We start from the raw sequence: 15747 nt of genomic DNA on the forward strand, positions 1-15747 counted from the left end.
AAGGTCGAGGGAGGGGTGTTCTCAGCATCCATATCCCTGCCGGTCAACCAGGAGCCAACATGGGACCCCCTTGGGACAAACCTCGATTTCACAACTTAGGCCGGCTTGGCTTCCCAAACACAACCCCCTCTTATTTTCCATAAGTTCACACTTCTCTGGGGGAAGCCGCGTGGCTAGCCAAAAATACAGCAAGGAGTGGGGAGTTCATGCCATCTCCGGAATGTTGTCTTGCAAATCACTCCTCATTAACCGGGCATTCCGATTACCTTTAACCACAAGCATGGGGCTACAAGAGCGCTAAGCCGTTTGAAAAGTGACCGTTTGAGGTTAAGGGCTCAACATTCATTTAAAATCAGCAAGCCGGGGCTGGAGAAGGAGGGAAGGTGCCAATGGAAGGGCTTTAACCTTTTAGGGCGGCGGTGGGGGGGGGGGCCCTGAATCCTTCGAAATCGTTTGCAAATGTTTTTTTTTTTTCCTATTTGTATCTTGTGAGTTGTTCAGAGAGTCCCTGGCTTTCATCGGATTTTCAAAAGGGACCCTGATTAAGAAGCCCAGCCCTGGAGAAAAAGATGGAGGGGACTCTAAGGAGCGCAGAGGCAGGTGAAACGTGGGTTTCCAGCGTGGGTGGGCGGAGCCGGCCTGGGAGAGACAACAGGAACCTACTGGGTGGAGCTGGGACATCCTGGGCCCTAAGCTTTCCTAGCCGCTGGCTGGCTGGGGGGCGGGGGGCTTCAAATCCAGGCCAGCGAAGCAGAGCCTCAGGGTGTCCCGGCTCCAGACAGGCTCTGAAGCCACCACTGTCCATCGAGTGTGACAAACCCCAATGACGCTGCATAAATGGCCCTCTGTGCAAGGTGACCCAAGAAGTGTGGGGGAAGCGGTGGGGAGCAAGGGGGAGTCTCTCCACCCTCAAGGGGCCGAGCTCACAGCCAGGCCTCTGCGACCTGACTCGCCATGGGGCCCTGGGCTGGCCAAGCCGGCGTCTGGCTTCACGAGGGCACGGGCCCCGTCTCAACGTCGGCCTGACATCAGTCCGGCCTCAGTCTGGGCCCCATCCCCTGCCAGATGCCTCCGTGCATGTCGGGGTGGGCTTAAAACACGCGGACACCCTCTTCGACTCTCCTCCCTAGAGGGGGGATCCCTGCGCCTCAGATCGGGCCCCACTCCAGTGAGTCCCGTGCAAGCCACGGGATGCGGCAGGAGTAACACTACGTGTTTTCAAGACCCGGTACGCAAGAGTCTCACGGCTCCCTCCTGGTCCTCTTGGGAGGAGCCGGCAGCCCGGGGAGGAGCCTGACTCCGCGGAGTCCGCCACGCGGGGCGGGCCGCACACACCGGCTGAGGTCCCAGCCGAAAGGCAGCACCAGCTGCCGATCACAGCTGCGTGCCATCCCGGACGCCCGGACGCGTGACTTCAGCTACCTGCCGCCCCAGCCAACACCTGGCTGCAGGCGAGAAGTGCCCAGACGAGCCCTTTCCAAGTTCCCGACCCGCAAATCACGAATGAGACGAGCGGGGTGACTTCCTGCTTCACCCGGCACACATGGCAGCCAGCCACGCCTGGTCTTTTCAGCATCAGTGCTTCTGACGAGCAGCAGCACCGAGCGAGGGCCAGCAGATGGGCACTCTGAGGTCGCCTGCATTTCCTTGGCCCTTTAGCGGGCCGTGGTGGCACAGAGCAAGCGGGGTCTAGCGCTCAAGCTGTCCCGGATTTAGTCACGCACACGGAACAGAAGGCATAGCCTTCCAGCCCGTCCCAGCGAAGCCTGGGCGTCACCTGTTACCTTGCAATAGCAATCAGGATGCGCCCATTATCTCATTCACCCAGGCAACAGCCCTGGAGGTGGCTTCTATAGTCATCCCCCATTTTACAGATGAGGCAGCCGAGGCTCAGTGGAGTAGGGGAGCCCTGGAGCTACTCCATGGGGTGGCCCCGATCCCAACTCCAGAACTTTCCCCCAGTGGACCCCGTTCCCCGGGAGATTCACCTTTGCATCCTCAGGACCCGGCGTCGAGCGAGCCCTTCACAAACGTGTGTTTGCTGAATAACGGATCGACAGATCAGAAACTGCATGGATTAATGAGTCTCTGGTCCTCAGTTTCCCCTTCTGCAAAAGGGACAACACTGGGGGGCAGGCTGTCTCCTGTGGTCCCTTCTGTCTGGAGCATCCTATGCTTCTTGGAGCAGCTGTGCCCCCTAATGCCACCATGTCACTGGGCCACCCCGGCTGGCTTTCAGAGACCTTCAGAACGTGACCCCTACTCTAGACCCCAAGACTTGTAGATCACTGCCCACTTCTACCCTGATCCAACCCAGAAAACCCTTGTTCCCAACAGGGCAAATGCCACTCTTCCCACAAAGCCTGACTCCCCCCCCTCCCCCCCCCCCCCCGCTCCTTCCCCCATCTCCCCTCCCCCCAGGGCTCCCACCTCCTGCCCCCCAGCGGCCTTGGCCTTGGTCCCCAGCACCTGCTGACTCTTAGAAAGTTCACAACCTGCCTGAACACATCTTAAAGACTGGAGCAAAGTTCAAAGAAAGCCATGTTCTATGGAAAACCAGGCTCTAGATCATTTCAAACAGCAGTGAAGCTCCCACGCCTTTCTTGTTAGGATGCGCATTTACGGGTATTTCCCAAATTTCGGCCATTTGCATAGGACCTTGACAAGTTCGACAAACGTTTACTCCAGCTCTACTGCCATTTATTTATTTATTTATTTTAATTTTTTTTTCAACGTTTATTTATTTTAGGACAGAGAGACAGAGCATGAACGGGGGAGGGGCAGAGAGAGAGGGAGACACAGAATCTGAAACACACTCCAGGCTCTGAGTTGTCAGCACAGAGCCCGACGCGGGGCTCGAACTCACAGACCGCGAGATCGTGACCTGGCTGAAGTCGGACGCTTAACCGACTGCGCCACCCAGGCGCCCCGAGCTCTACTGCTATTTAGTTAATACTTTCCCTTAAATAATCAGCCTTCGCCGTCCCCCTTCCCTCCCCCCTTCCTCCTTCTTTAGAAGCAGCCTCTTTCTAAGCAACAGCAACTATAAAATCAGCCTGATGTGCTTGCGTCCCTAGACCTTCTAAAATCATCCATCTGTCACCAGGGGAGGGGTCCTGCAATTGGGGGAATATTGGTTTTTAGGGGAAGATGTTGTTTAAGCCGCAGATTAACCTTGCAGAATAACCTCGGCATATTTTAATCAGCCTGCTAAAAGACAGGATTTTAAAATAATTTTATCGTCCTCTTTGTGCTTTTCCCACAGCTCTCCCATTTTTTTTATAGTAAGCGGTCTTCTTTCTGGAATTAGAAATTGTCCACGGACGTTGCAAAACAACTAAGACCATCTGCATTTTCAAAAAACACCGAGAGCTGGGTGAGAAGAGACAGCGGGGTGAGTGCCCAGACATTTGCCAAGCGAACGCGGACGATATTTATGCGGGCTAACTGCGAGTCAATGTCCGGCCCTCTCCCTTCTCCCAACTGCTGGAATTAGAGGAAGTGTCATTCCTCCTGCTTCCCCCCCCCCCCCCACCCCAAGCCAGCTGTCACCGGGTGTGCAGGGGACAGGAAACAGGATTACAAGACGAACAGGGAGCCTGCCGTTCCGGCCTGGCTATTATCACAGCCGACTCCGGACAGCCATCTTCCCCACTTGTCACTGGGAGTTGGGACCACAGCCCAGAATAACTGCTTAACGAGGGCAAAACTGGGAGTAATGGCGAGTCTTCCCCCAAATGAGATACGTTATATCGAGCGTGGACTAAGAACCAAGTACCCTGTTGACAGCCTCTCATATAACACTTACAAGAACCCTGGAAAATGGAAGCTCTATTTATTTATACCCATTTTACAGATGAAGACGAGGCTCTGCGAGGTTAAGTCGCTCGCCTGAGGGCGCATGCTGATAAATGCAGAGCGAGGATCGAACCCGGGTGGGTTCGTCCGACTCCCAAAGCCTTCTGTTGGACCCGCTCTGCCCTACTCTGTCTCCTTCTCAGGGACCACGTCCACAGTACTGGGCCCATGACCATGTCCACTCTCCCAGCCTGGTTCCCCGGTGCGGCTCCTAACATGGCCACAAAGACGCACGCGGTTCTTAGGCTGAGAGTCCCCTGGGGTCACTGACAGTGAAGCTCTCAGACATCTGTGCTTCCCCACCTGTCTCTCCTTCCACGTCTATCATCCAGCCAATCAGCTTCCAAAGCGCAGGGCCCTGGCCCGACACAGGAAAGCGGTGAGGGGTCCTGGGGACAGACATACACGGTCTGTGGCCAGGGGACACCTCTTGGAGGACGGGGCAGCTCCAAGGAGACCTAGTGATGGGCGGGAGAGGGTCAAGTGGGGAGGAAGGGAGAAAGCCCGAGGCAGACCAGACGTGCTGTTCGAGGGGCCAAAAATAATGGGAAGAATACAGGTGTCGAGCATCCCCTTCCGCAAGATTGAGACAGAGCGGGGGGCACTGGAGGGGGACAGAGCTAGGGAGGAGTGGCCAGGTCGGACAGGAAGGGCGCGGCCCTCCACGAGAAGTCTGGACGACCTCATCCTGAGGGCATCAGGAAGCCTGGGAGTGTTCTAGGCTGTGGAGCAAACTCGTCTGATTCGTGTTTTACACAGATGTCTTTGGCAGCTGCCTGGAGAATGTCCTAGAAGGGTCTAAACAACTCAGGAAGCTGTGGCTGCTGGAACCGAGAGCCTGGCAGGAGAAAGGGGGGGTGAATTTGGACACATGTTAAGAAGGCTGCATCGACGGGACCCGGTGACTGGGTGCGTGTGAGGGGGTGATTTGCAACACCTTCAGTCCATCATCCCATCTGCTCTTGACTTTGCGGGAAGGAGGGAAGATGTGAGGGAAGAACCCTTGGTGTGCAGGCCGGAGCGGGGTGGCTCGCATCCAGTCCCTACCTGCACGGCCTAGAGCCTCACCTTCAGGCCTGAGGTGAGACTCCATCAAAGGCTACAATGCCCTAAAGGAAGCCGACAGGATGGCGAGGGAGTGTGGTCGCCGTGCAAACGACAGCTTGGCGCTGTGAGCCCAGGGCCACAAACAGGTTGACCCCTCCCGGCCTTAAGAGGTGCTGTCAACGTTTCCACTGACCATGGACTTCACCCAACTCCAATTTCCAAAATGCAGACACTCGACGCCAACGTTTTCTAACAATTTAAGAACTGGGTTCTCTTAGCCACAACCACAAAAAATCTCACCACCCCCGCGATCGTGAAGGACCCCAATGATAAAGCGGGGTGGACTTGTGCGCATCTGAAGGTATCGGTGTTACTCACTTTTTAAAAGCGTGCAAAATCACAGCAGGTGACCCCACCAGCTAAACACGGTTTCCGTGGCACGTATTTCCAAACGCATGTTAAAACCCCAGCGCTGCGGGTTTTCCCTCTCCCTTTCTTAGATCCCTTCTGTTTCTTTGAATGGGTTTGTCCGTCCATCTGCCTGACTCACCCTTCTCGTGTCTTCCAGAGAGGATAAGGAAAAACTTCCTAAATGACCTCATTTTATTTTGAAACACTAAACCCACCAGAAGGGGTGCAGCGGGGGGGGGGGGGGGGCGGGGACAGAAACCCCTTCCTGGTCAAAGGAATCAAGATGTATTTCTAATTCCCTCGCCATATGGTAAGTTATTTTGGAAGCGTATCATGAGGTAAGAAAACGTTTGAGAAACTTGGCAAGGCTTGTACAACCCTTTCAAATCAGACCAAATTCCCACTATGTACATTTGCTATAGCCCCTTCTATTCATCATATCAGCGACCGTGACCACAGGATATGTAAAAATACCGAGCAATTTTTATCACCAGCTTCCAATCCCCCCAGTGCCCCGGACCACCACATGGTGTCAGGTTTGTCTGTATTTCACCCCCAGGAAATCAAGTCATTAACTTCCCTTTCATTTACGGAGAGCTGTTGCCAAAAAGAAAATCATTCATCGGCTGTGACTTATGGGAAGAAAGAGAAAGGACTGACTTCACGGGAAGGTAGGCGACAGCAAAGAAAGAGGGGAGAGAAAGTTCTCGCTTTTGTCCCTCCCACCCTCCTCAGGGCAGATGGAGAACATCAAGTTCCCTCGTGCCTCCTCCCCGTCCTGCCCCCCAAAGGGGCACACGCCCCTCCCCCCAGGCTGTCCCATCCTTTAAGGTTTAAGCCGTGGGTGGCTGCTTCTCCCTTTTCTCGGTGGGGACAAAGGAGCCCAGACTTCCAGCTTCTTACCTTTGCATTCTTGACATTCTGTGTAGGTCCATGTCGTCACTGCCCCGGAATCCTTTGGCGAAGGGATTATTCTCAATCTTTAATTGGGTGATCTGAAGGAAGGAGAGAGAGAGAGAGGGAGGGAGAAACTTGGGTTTTCACTTGATGGCTGGAAACGCAGCCTCTGGCAACCAAAGGCAGCAAATTAAGCCAGTCACGTCAACGGAACCCACCACTTCATTCGAGAGGAGGCTTTGAAAAATGTCCTAGATCAGACCGCTTGGAAAAGGGGAAAAAAAACCTGGTTTCGGTTTGCCCATTAAGTGGAGTCATACCCCGCATCACTCCAGCTGCGTTTGGTTTTTAATCCTGCCATGTTGTGCCGCACACACGATCTAGGCCCCCGACACTCGGTGCGCCGACCCCCCCCCCCCCAGCCTGGAAAGTTGTGCGCGTTGACACCGTGTCGCTCCCCCCCGCAGCGTGGCGATCGCCGTTTGGAAAAACTCGACTGCTTCCAAAATTCTGCTCTGCCTCATGCCGGGTTCATTCAGCTTCACAGACAAGGGTTATAGCCAGCCCAGGTAGAAGACGGTGTCTAATTAAATCAATACCAAAATACAGAATGGTAACATACATGATATCTGTCAGACCGCTCCAAACCCCTTCAATCTTCTAGACAAAGAAGCGCGATCCCTGTTCTTGGAAATTTCGGTTGTAATGTACAATACTCAGTAACAGAACAGGGGAAACAGTCCAACCGTATGGACTTTGCTAGAAGTACTTCCTAAAAGCTGTGTGTGAATCGCATGTTTATGCATCAAATCACTTTTTTTTAAAGGAGTCTTTTTTTATGTGTATGTGTTTACTTTTTGAAAAATGTTTTGATTTGTTTCTGAGATAGAGAGACAGAGTGTGAGCGGGAGAGGGAGACACAGAATCCCAAGCAGGCTCCAGGCTCTGAGCTGTCAGCGCAGAGCCCAAAGCAGGGTTCGAACCCAAGAACCGCGACATCATGACCTGAGCCAAAATCAGATGCTTAACTGAGGCACCCATGCGCCCCTATGTTTACTTTTGAGAGAGAGAGAGAACAGGAGCGGGGAGGGGCAGAGAGAGAGGGAGACACAGAATCCGAAGCAGGCTCCGGGCTCTGAGCTGTCAGCACAGAGCCCGACGCGGGGCTCGAACTCAGGAACTGCGAGATCATGACCTGAGCTGAAGTCGGACGTTCAACCGACTGAGCCACCCAGGCGCCCTCATCAAATCACCGTTACAGCCAGCAGGGCAGATTCAGTGACACTAACTTCACTTTCGTTATCATGATTGTACCCTATCTATACGGCACACTGGTCTGCTTAGTATCGTGATCTCAGTCAAAGCCCTTCTTGTTTACGTTTATTTCACACATGTAACCTTCTCTACGCGTCAAACCAGAATCACCAGCTATTCAATAAAAGGAAAACTATTGTATCAAATTCTCTCTGCTGGCACCTACAGAAAGTTCTAAATCCAAGGCCCGCCCTCACTTTGTTGCGAGGGGAGACGAGGCACTTTTCAAGACGAACTTACGCAAATTGGTTCTGCACTCTCTCCCTGATAGATGAACGGAAAGATAATCAAAGCGAGAACACTTTTCTCTTTGTGGTCACATCATATGCCAAGTACACACGAAAAACCTCATCCACCCCCCGTAGTAGCGCTGCAGACTTTGAGAAACTGAGCACGTTTCTTTGAGAAACCAGGAGTAATTAGTGAATGCACCCATAATTCATCCGTGGCACATCCGGGGGGGCAGGCATTCTGGTATGTTCTGTTTTCCAGAAGAGATGGCTTTATAAGGTTTCCTTCCCACCCCAAGATGCTATAATGAGTGTGAAATTACTATATTGTGTATGTGTACATGTGTGTGCGTTTGTGATAAAAAAAAAATATATAAAATTAACGTTTTTAAGATCTGGTGTATGAATCCAACCATAGGACATTTTAGAAAGGCAAAGGTCAATGGTGGCCAGAAGTTGTGTGGGGAGGGAGGGATGAAAAGGCAGAGCCCAGAGGACATTTAGTGAAACTATTCTGTGTGATACTTAACGGTGGACACACGTCCTCATATGTTTGTCCAAACCCACAGGATGTACGACACCACAAATGAACCCTAAATTAGACTCCGGGTGATAACGATGTGTCAATGTGCATTCATTGATTGTAATAATGTCTCACTCTGGTGGGGGATGTTGATGGTGAGGGAGCCTTTGGGAAGGGTGGGGGGCAAGGGGTCTATGGGAACTCTCTGTACTTTCCACTTAACTTTGCTGTAAACCTAAAACTTCTCTTATAAAAACAAAATCTGTTTTAAAACTTTTAAAGTAGGTGTGGGTATTTATGTGTATACACATTCCTTCCCCCCTCATTTCTTTTTTTTTTAAACCATGCCCATTCCTACAACTTCCTGATCTTGACTTGACTCTTCAGAACGAGTAGAAAAGTCTATAAAATCTCTTAGGAAAACAGTCTTTAACATGTGCACTCCCGAAGCCACTTCTGTTTTGGAGTCCAAAGACCCATCCCCTCCTGGAGCTTTTTTTATTTCCCACTCAGGCTTTGTCACAATAAAATGCAACCCAACTGACCATAAATCATGTTTTTGTTTTTGTTTTTTAAAGGAGGGGGAGAGATTCTCAATATGCTAAGTAAATATTCGATCATTTAAGAAGGGAGGGAGGGAATCCTTGCTGCACTCCACGCCCCCAATCCCCCCCCCCCCCTTCAAGTGACTGAAGCCAGTCTCTGGAAATATTGAAGACAGTCAGGGTGTGGTATCGGGGCTGAATTAATGCCTGGTCCATGATGTCACTGTTCCTCCAAGCGCTCAGGACAAACAATTATTATGCAGGGGCGGGGGGAGGGGGGGGAGGGGGGGAGGAAGTCTTTTATCAGCAGAAATATTTTTCCCTGACACCACTCCTTACCAAAAGGTTTACTGCTTACCTACTTTTTGCGCTTCCAAAAGTATGATCGCATAGGACAAACACAATCTGCTACAAGTACCCCTAGGTAGGTTGATCTTACACACATCTGGCTTTGTAGACTGAGTCCAGACGCCCGTAGGTTATTAAGAATCATCACCCTGGAGAAACGTTAACCTACAAGCTTAGCTAAAGGTGGCAAAGTCCGCCTTGTTCCGTATAACCGCCTCTAGGATACGTCCTTCCTGACACACCGCCGTGTGCTGTCGCTCGCTCACTCACGGGCACACAGGCTGATAGAGTCAGACGTCTGAGTTCCACTAAAAAGGCTCCACTGAAACTGACTTCCCTCCAAAGTCAGCATAAAACCGGATATCCGGGGGAGGGGGGGGCGTTGGGGAAAAAAAAACAAATATAAATGCCAGCTCGGACCAGTGAGACAGAGGTTGTAAAAATTAATGAGAATAATTGTTGGGAATTCTTGCTTTTGGAAAAAAAAAAAAAAAAAAACACCCTCGCGAGGGCCAAAAATCTTAATTATGTCTCTCTATTAGGGGTTCATTTCCTGGTCCCAACCAGAAAGCTCATACCTCATAAATACAGGCTCCTTACACAATGATTTAAGCAGGAAGAAAAAATGCCTCTTAATGGCAAGGTAAGTTAATATCGGGGGGACGGCCGCTTGCAAACACAGCCATTGTTGCGCGAGCAGAGAAATGAAATGCCCACGTGACCTTTTTTTAACACCTAAATATTTCTAGGGATCGCTCTGGACGCTGCTGACAGCTTCAGTGAAAACCTTACAAAAACGTGTTTCACAGAGCAAACGTCGTTCTGGACGAGTCGAGTTTTTAAATATCTTTTCCAAGCTGTCAACCATCTGGGGAAATAACTCCCAAATCCAGCTTGGGGATCACAGCTGGGCTGAGGAAATACGTCGTGTCATTAGGAGCCCGGCGGCGTGCGGGTGTGTGACTGCAGCCCAACGCGCGAACCCTGCCACGCACCTGCCTCCGCCTGGTACCCGCATCCAAGCAGAGAGAGGGCATCGTGAAGGCACCGGGCCTTGACACCAAAAATCAGCGGCTCGTCAGTGTCCCGAACTGTCCTGGCGATTTAATCACGCGGATGGCTTTTCTGTCCTTGCTCATTTTTCCAAAGCATAATATGGGGCAAAGAGCCCTTGAATGGATGGCATGTTCGGGGAACGAACCGACTCCACCACAAAGACTAATGTTTGTAGCTGTTGTGCAAACACAGTAAGAGGAACTTCTTTAAAATTTCAGTTTTTCGGAACCCAACGTAGCCAGGGCAGGGCAAAGGGTTTCCAAGCGTGTGTTCTGGAAGGAGCTGCCCTGTTGCAAACGGATCGGTTGAGCGGTAAGTCAGTGACTTCATCACTAACAGTGCTTACTCTTTGCCAGGCTCAGCACTACGAATTTTCCGAGGATTATCTCGTTTGGTCCTCACAGTGATAAAAACAATGCTTGTGTTATCCCCATTGTACAGAGGAGGAAAACTGAGTCCAGGAACTATGCCCAATCGAATGGACTTCAACCCAGGCAGCCCGCCTCCAGAGTCCCACCTTAACCTTATGCAACGATGAGTAGCAGCTCAGGTGGCTCCTGCCCAAGAGGTCTCAACACCTCGCCCAGGTGGGACCATAAGGGAACAAGACAGAGTCCACAAACCACACACAGGTTGGTCCTCTTAGTCAAGTCACACGTCATATATCCACGCAGGGAACGTCTGGAGGGGCCCTGGACTGGACTGGAAAAATGTACTGCTTTAGACTACCTCCTGATAAAAATGAGTGCCTTTGGTACTTTACCACTAAAAAGTGGGGGAAACCTCATATGGGAGAGAGTGACTGCAAGTTCTCTCCTATGGAATCCCTCTTCTGGATGTCAGGTGGGCTCAAAAACCTTTATGGCCCAACCGATTAAAAAAAAAAAAAACCCAGGGGCACCTGAGTGGCTCAGCCGGTTAACTGTCCAGCTCTTGATCTCAGTTCAGGTCATGATCTCACGGTTTCGAGAGTTCCAGCCCCACATCGGGCTCTGTGCTGACAGGGTGGGGCCTGCCTGGGATTCTCTCTCCTCTCTCTCTGCCCCTCTCCCACTCATGCTGTGCCCCCCACTCTCAAAATAAACAAACATTTAAAAAATTTTTTTTAAAAATTCCCACCTGTGAACCCTATCCATCCAGATTCATATTTGGAGACACACATTTTTAGACCCATGAGCACTTAGATACACAATCCCCTAGATTGTGCTCAAAACTCACAAAGTACACACCCCGTTGGGCAGACACTCCTTCAAGTGCACGGATCACTAAATGTATTCACTGGGGAAGATACCTTTTTAAAAACAGAAATCTGGAAAAAAAAAATTGGGGGGCGGGGGGGCGCCTGGGAGGCTCAGTCGTTTCAGCATCCAACTCTTGGTTTCGGCTTGGGTCGTCATCTCAGTTGGTGAGTTTGAGCCCCGCATCGCACCGTCAACACAGAGCATGCTTGGGATTCTCTCTCTCTCTCCCTCTCTCTCTCTGCCCCTCCTCTCCTCATGCTCTCTCTCCCTCTCTCTCTCTGCCCCTCCTCTCCTCATGCTCTCTCTCCCTCTCTCAAAATAAATGAACAGACTTAAAAAAAAAAAAAGAAAAGAAAGAAAGAAATAACAGAAACCTGAGCGTGTCAGGTAGATTCACAAGAGGTCACAATGATAGTCTTGTGGGTATAACATACCTGTCAAATTGGCCAAACTGTATGCTTCACATATCGCAGTTTATTGTTGGACGGTTATGTCTCAATAAAGCAAAGAAAGAGACGGAAAGAAGGACAGAGACAAGAGTGTGCTCATGTCCCCCAGATCTAGCCAGGCTGGATGGGCCCTAAGATCCTAACTACGCAGAGCTTAGGAATCTCCCCCACAGGATCTACTCTCCAGCAGGGTGAGCCTAACACTTCCTGTCCTTTCTGTAGGAGCCTATGCTTTCTTAGAGGAAAAGAAAGAAAGAAAAGAAAAGAAGATCTGATACATGTTTGGACCCTCTGTCAGGTGTGTGTGTGTGTGTGTGTGTGTGTGTGTGTGTATGTGTGTGTGTGTAGATACGTATGTGTAATACATGGCTGTATGTGCATATGTATGAGAGGGAGGGAGGGAGGGAGCAACGTCCTTGCTACTATTTTTTCCAATTTTTTTCCCCTGTGACTGTCACCGCAAAGTTAAACATAGATTGACAGCAGCCATAGAGGAAACAGGTTTCTAACAGCCAGACTCAAATTAGCCTGAAACAGTTTTGCAATTTTCAGGGTATTTGGCCTTAATGTTTTTGCTCTTGCTGGTTTGACGAGTCGGGGCTTGGATCCCAGAAAAAAATCCTCCTTCCCCTTTAAAAAGTCATTGCACTTTGGGGAGAGTGAGTTTTCTTTCTGGAGGGAAGCTCTCTCAAGACCTGGGGCCCCGAGACAGGCCTTGTGGTCTAGAAGGGACCATCCATCACAGCTTGGCCTGGTGACTGACAATCTGAATTTGGAGATTACTATCTTGTAAGTGCCCTGGCTTCACTGGGGCGGGTGGGGGGACACTTTCTGACACCCGGCATGTACTGGACTGACCTTCCCGGGGTGACCGGAGGCTTTAGGGTGCTAAAACCACCCTTCACCCTGCCCTGTCCTCTCCCACCTCTTCCCAGTCCCTGTAACTTCCTGCCACCCTTGCTGGCAAGTGGGGACAGGAGCTGTGGAGAGGGAGGACATTACCATGCCCCCATCTATTATCTCCTCGTGTTGCCCCAGTGACCTGCCCTCACTGATCCCCTATGGGACCTGCTAATTTCCCCTTTGCCAGTCCTCCAATTCAAACCACTACTTAATGCTAACAACCTGCACCCCCACGGTGCCTCCCCCCCCCCCCCAGATTCTATGCCTTTTCATAAGTAGGTTTAAGAATCATTCAGTCCTGCTCTCCGGCCAATAAAATGAATCCAGAGGCACTCAAGTGTCTAAAGAACAGAAATGACCCAAGACAAGTCAAGACGAGCCTGTTCCCCTGGGAGAAAATAAAAGATACTCCCCCAACCTGCGGTTATGGGGTGCCCTGTTCACATATCATTGTCCAGCTTGGAAATACCCGAATCGGGGCCTGGATTTTGAACAGCGTGGGGTCTGTCGTTGACAGGACCCATGTGCACCCTTCCCTGTCTACACCACACTGCAGCCGGCTTCCTGAAAACAAGGTATCCCTCCCCTCCCCAAGCGGTGGTTGTGCAGGGTCTTGTCTAACTAGAGAAGGCATCTTGCAAACCCAAGCCCAAGGCTTCTGGCAACTTTGTCCCAATTCAAGTTGAAATGCATCCAAAAGACAGACTGGAGGAGAGACCCCCCAACCCTCCCCCACCACCAAAAAAAAAAGCTCCATGAAGGGTACCACCGGGCCCCCACCCAAGAGCAGGGAGCCACGTACAAAAGTGACCTTTCTCCTTGGTGATCACTTCATGAGACCAGAGAGATGCTTTCTTGTTGCATTTGGACGCATGGGCACCTGCAGTTTGATAAACTTGTGTCTGATGGTGTGTGCATGTGTGTGTGTGTGTGTGTCTATGTGTGAGAGGGACACACAGAGACAGAGAGAGTGATACAAAACACGTGAACATAGTACAAACATCTGTAGCTTTGTCCCGCCTCAGCCCGCAGTGAGGGAACGAAGAATCCCTTAAAGTCTAAAGGTTCCAGCACGAGACCCCTGCACAATTGTTTTCATGCAAACGAACAGACAGTCCCAGAGCTAGCTCCCAGGTTTCAGCTTACCTTGTGGTTCTGGTAGGAAGTCACCGCAATAAAGGCGGTCTCAGGAAAGACGTGGGTGCAGAACGCAGTATTTTTTGAGCCAAATCCATTATTTTCATCTGCTTTCACGATGTGTAATCTGGGCTGGTATTTGTGCATGGAATTTAGAATAATCTAAAAATCATAAAGAAAACGAAATTGTAAGAACAATCAAAACCCTTTTGTTTCCAGATAAAAAACCCCACTTTCCACCCCTAAAATTCGCCTCCCTACACGGGCTCTCAAAAAAAAAAAAAAAATGTCTGATTTTTTCCCTCCTGTTTTGAAAAGGGGCCAGTGATTTCATTAAAAAGAAACATTTCAAAAATGACAATTTCCAACCAAAAAAGCCCGGGTAATATTCCAGGAATCTACCCAAAGCACACACGGCAGTAAATCAGAATTCTTAATAAAGTTTGCTTAATAAATTAACTCCTGCATAAGGTACTTCCCCCCCCCCCCAAATGGGAGGAAAGCAAGTCAGGAGCAGGGAACTTGTGCCTGGAGTTGGGGCGGGGGTGGGGGGAGATGTCTAAGCATCAGTTTTGGAGTGAAAGGGGAGAAGACACAAACAAACATCCTCCGCCCTGCCCCACCCCCCATAAACCTGCGAGAGATGGAAAAAGAAGAGACCAAGAGTTCGCAGAACTGGAATAAAAATCACCTTTTGTTTGCAGACTGTGCAAAGGAGCGTCAATGAAAAAAAAAAAGAGGATAATGGAACGGGGGGGGGGGGGGACCTCCACGGATGGCGAGATGGGGGGGAGGAAGCATCTCCTTGTCACCCCCCCCCATCTCACCCCCAGCAGAGGAAGGCCTGCTTCCTTCCAGGTTCCCTTTCTATAAGGTCAGCAACATTTCAGGATCCACGAGCCTGATCTCCAGATTTGGTGGGACAGAGAATGGCTGCATCTGCCTTTTGGGGGGAATGCGCTCTTTCTCCTTCCTTTCTGCCTTCTGCGTGTTTGGGGAACGCCCCCGGGGGGTGGCGGGGCAGACAGGGTCTTACGGAGGTAGCCTGAATCCAGCTACTATAGTCAGTATGGGGTTGGGGGGGGGGGGGGCCTCTGCTGGAACAGGGCTATTCCTAGGAGATGAGCATCTTTACTCGGAAAACCGGCCTGGCTGTTTTGAGGACGCCGGGTTTTTGATGATTTCGGGAGGCTGTGAAAGCCAACACGCGTCAGGACGCTCCGAGAGAAACCCGCCGAACCGGCCAATCGCCGCGCTCAACGGGCAGGATGGAACTCGGGCCTGCTTTCTCCCCAGGACAGCCAACTGGAGCGGCCGGAGGCTGTCCCGGTGTCTTGGATATTTGCGTTGATGACCCTGGGGCAAGGTCCTTGGGCCAACCCTTGAGACCCGCCCGGAGGAGGGGGAGGGGAAGCGGAGAAGGGGCGCGAACCCGGGGCCCCGCGGCTCCCCGACCCCGGGCCGCGCGGCTCTAATCTCCGGCCCGCCGCGGTCCGGCCGCCTCCCTGGCCGATAGCGACGCCGGGCTGGGGCGGCGTGGCGACAGAGAGACGCAGCGGGGCCCCGCGCGCCGCCGCAGCCCCCGGCCGGCGCGGCCATCGTCCCGGCTTAGCCAAATTGCTTTGACGGCCGGGGACAGTGTCGAGACATCAGCGCGAGGGCGATCTAATGACTCCTAATTTCATTAGGGCGGCTCTGGACCCCAAGTCCGGAGTTGGGGGGTGGGGGAGGGCTGCGAAGGGCAGTCCAGGGCAGCCCGGAGCACCCTCCCTCTTCGGTGCCCTCGGG

At 51.6% G+C, this 15747-nt stretch overlaps 1 protein-coding gene across 5 annotated transcripts in view; it reads right to left on the reverse strand.

Moving 5' to 3' along the window:
* The window catches only part of TBX5 (T-box transcription factor 5), a 48698-nt gene that overhangs the window by 21491 nt on the left and 11460 nt on the right, over positions 1 to 15747 (reverse strand). For all 5 annotated transcript variants that reach the window (XM_027043895.2, XM_027043894.2, XM_053205847.1 and 2 more), the window contains exons 6-7: positions 13969 to 14121; positions 6220 to 6311 (exon numbers count right to left, since the gene is read on the reverse strand). In XM_027043895.2, the coding sequence (XP_026899696.1) occupies positions 6220 to 6311; positions 13969 to 14121 (245 nt within the window). The remainder of the gene's footprint in view (positions 1 to 6219; positions 6312 to 13968; positions 14122 to 15747) is intronic.

Source organism: Acinonyx jubatus, chromosome D3, assembly GCF_027475565.1.
Source record: "Acinonyx jubatus isolate Ajub_Pintada_27869175 chromosome D3, VMU_Ajub_asm_v1.0, whole genome shotgun sequence".
Classification (NCBI taxonomy): domain Eukaryota; kingdom Metazoa; phylum Chordata; class Mammalia; order Carnivora; family Felidae; genus Acinonyx; species Acinonyx jubatus.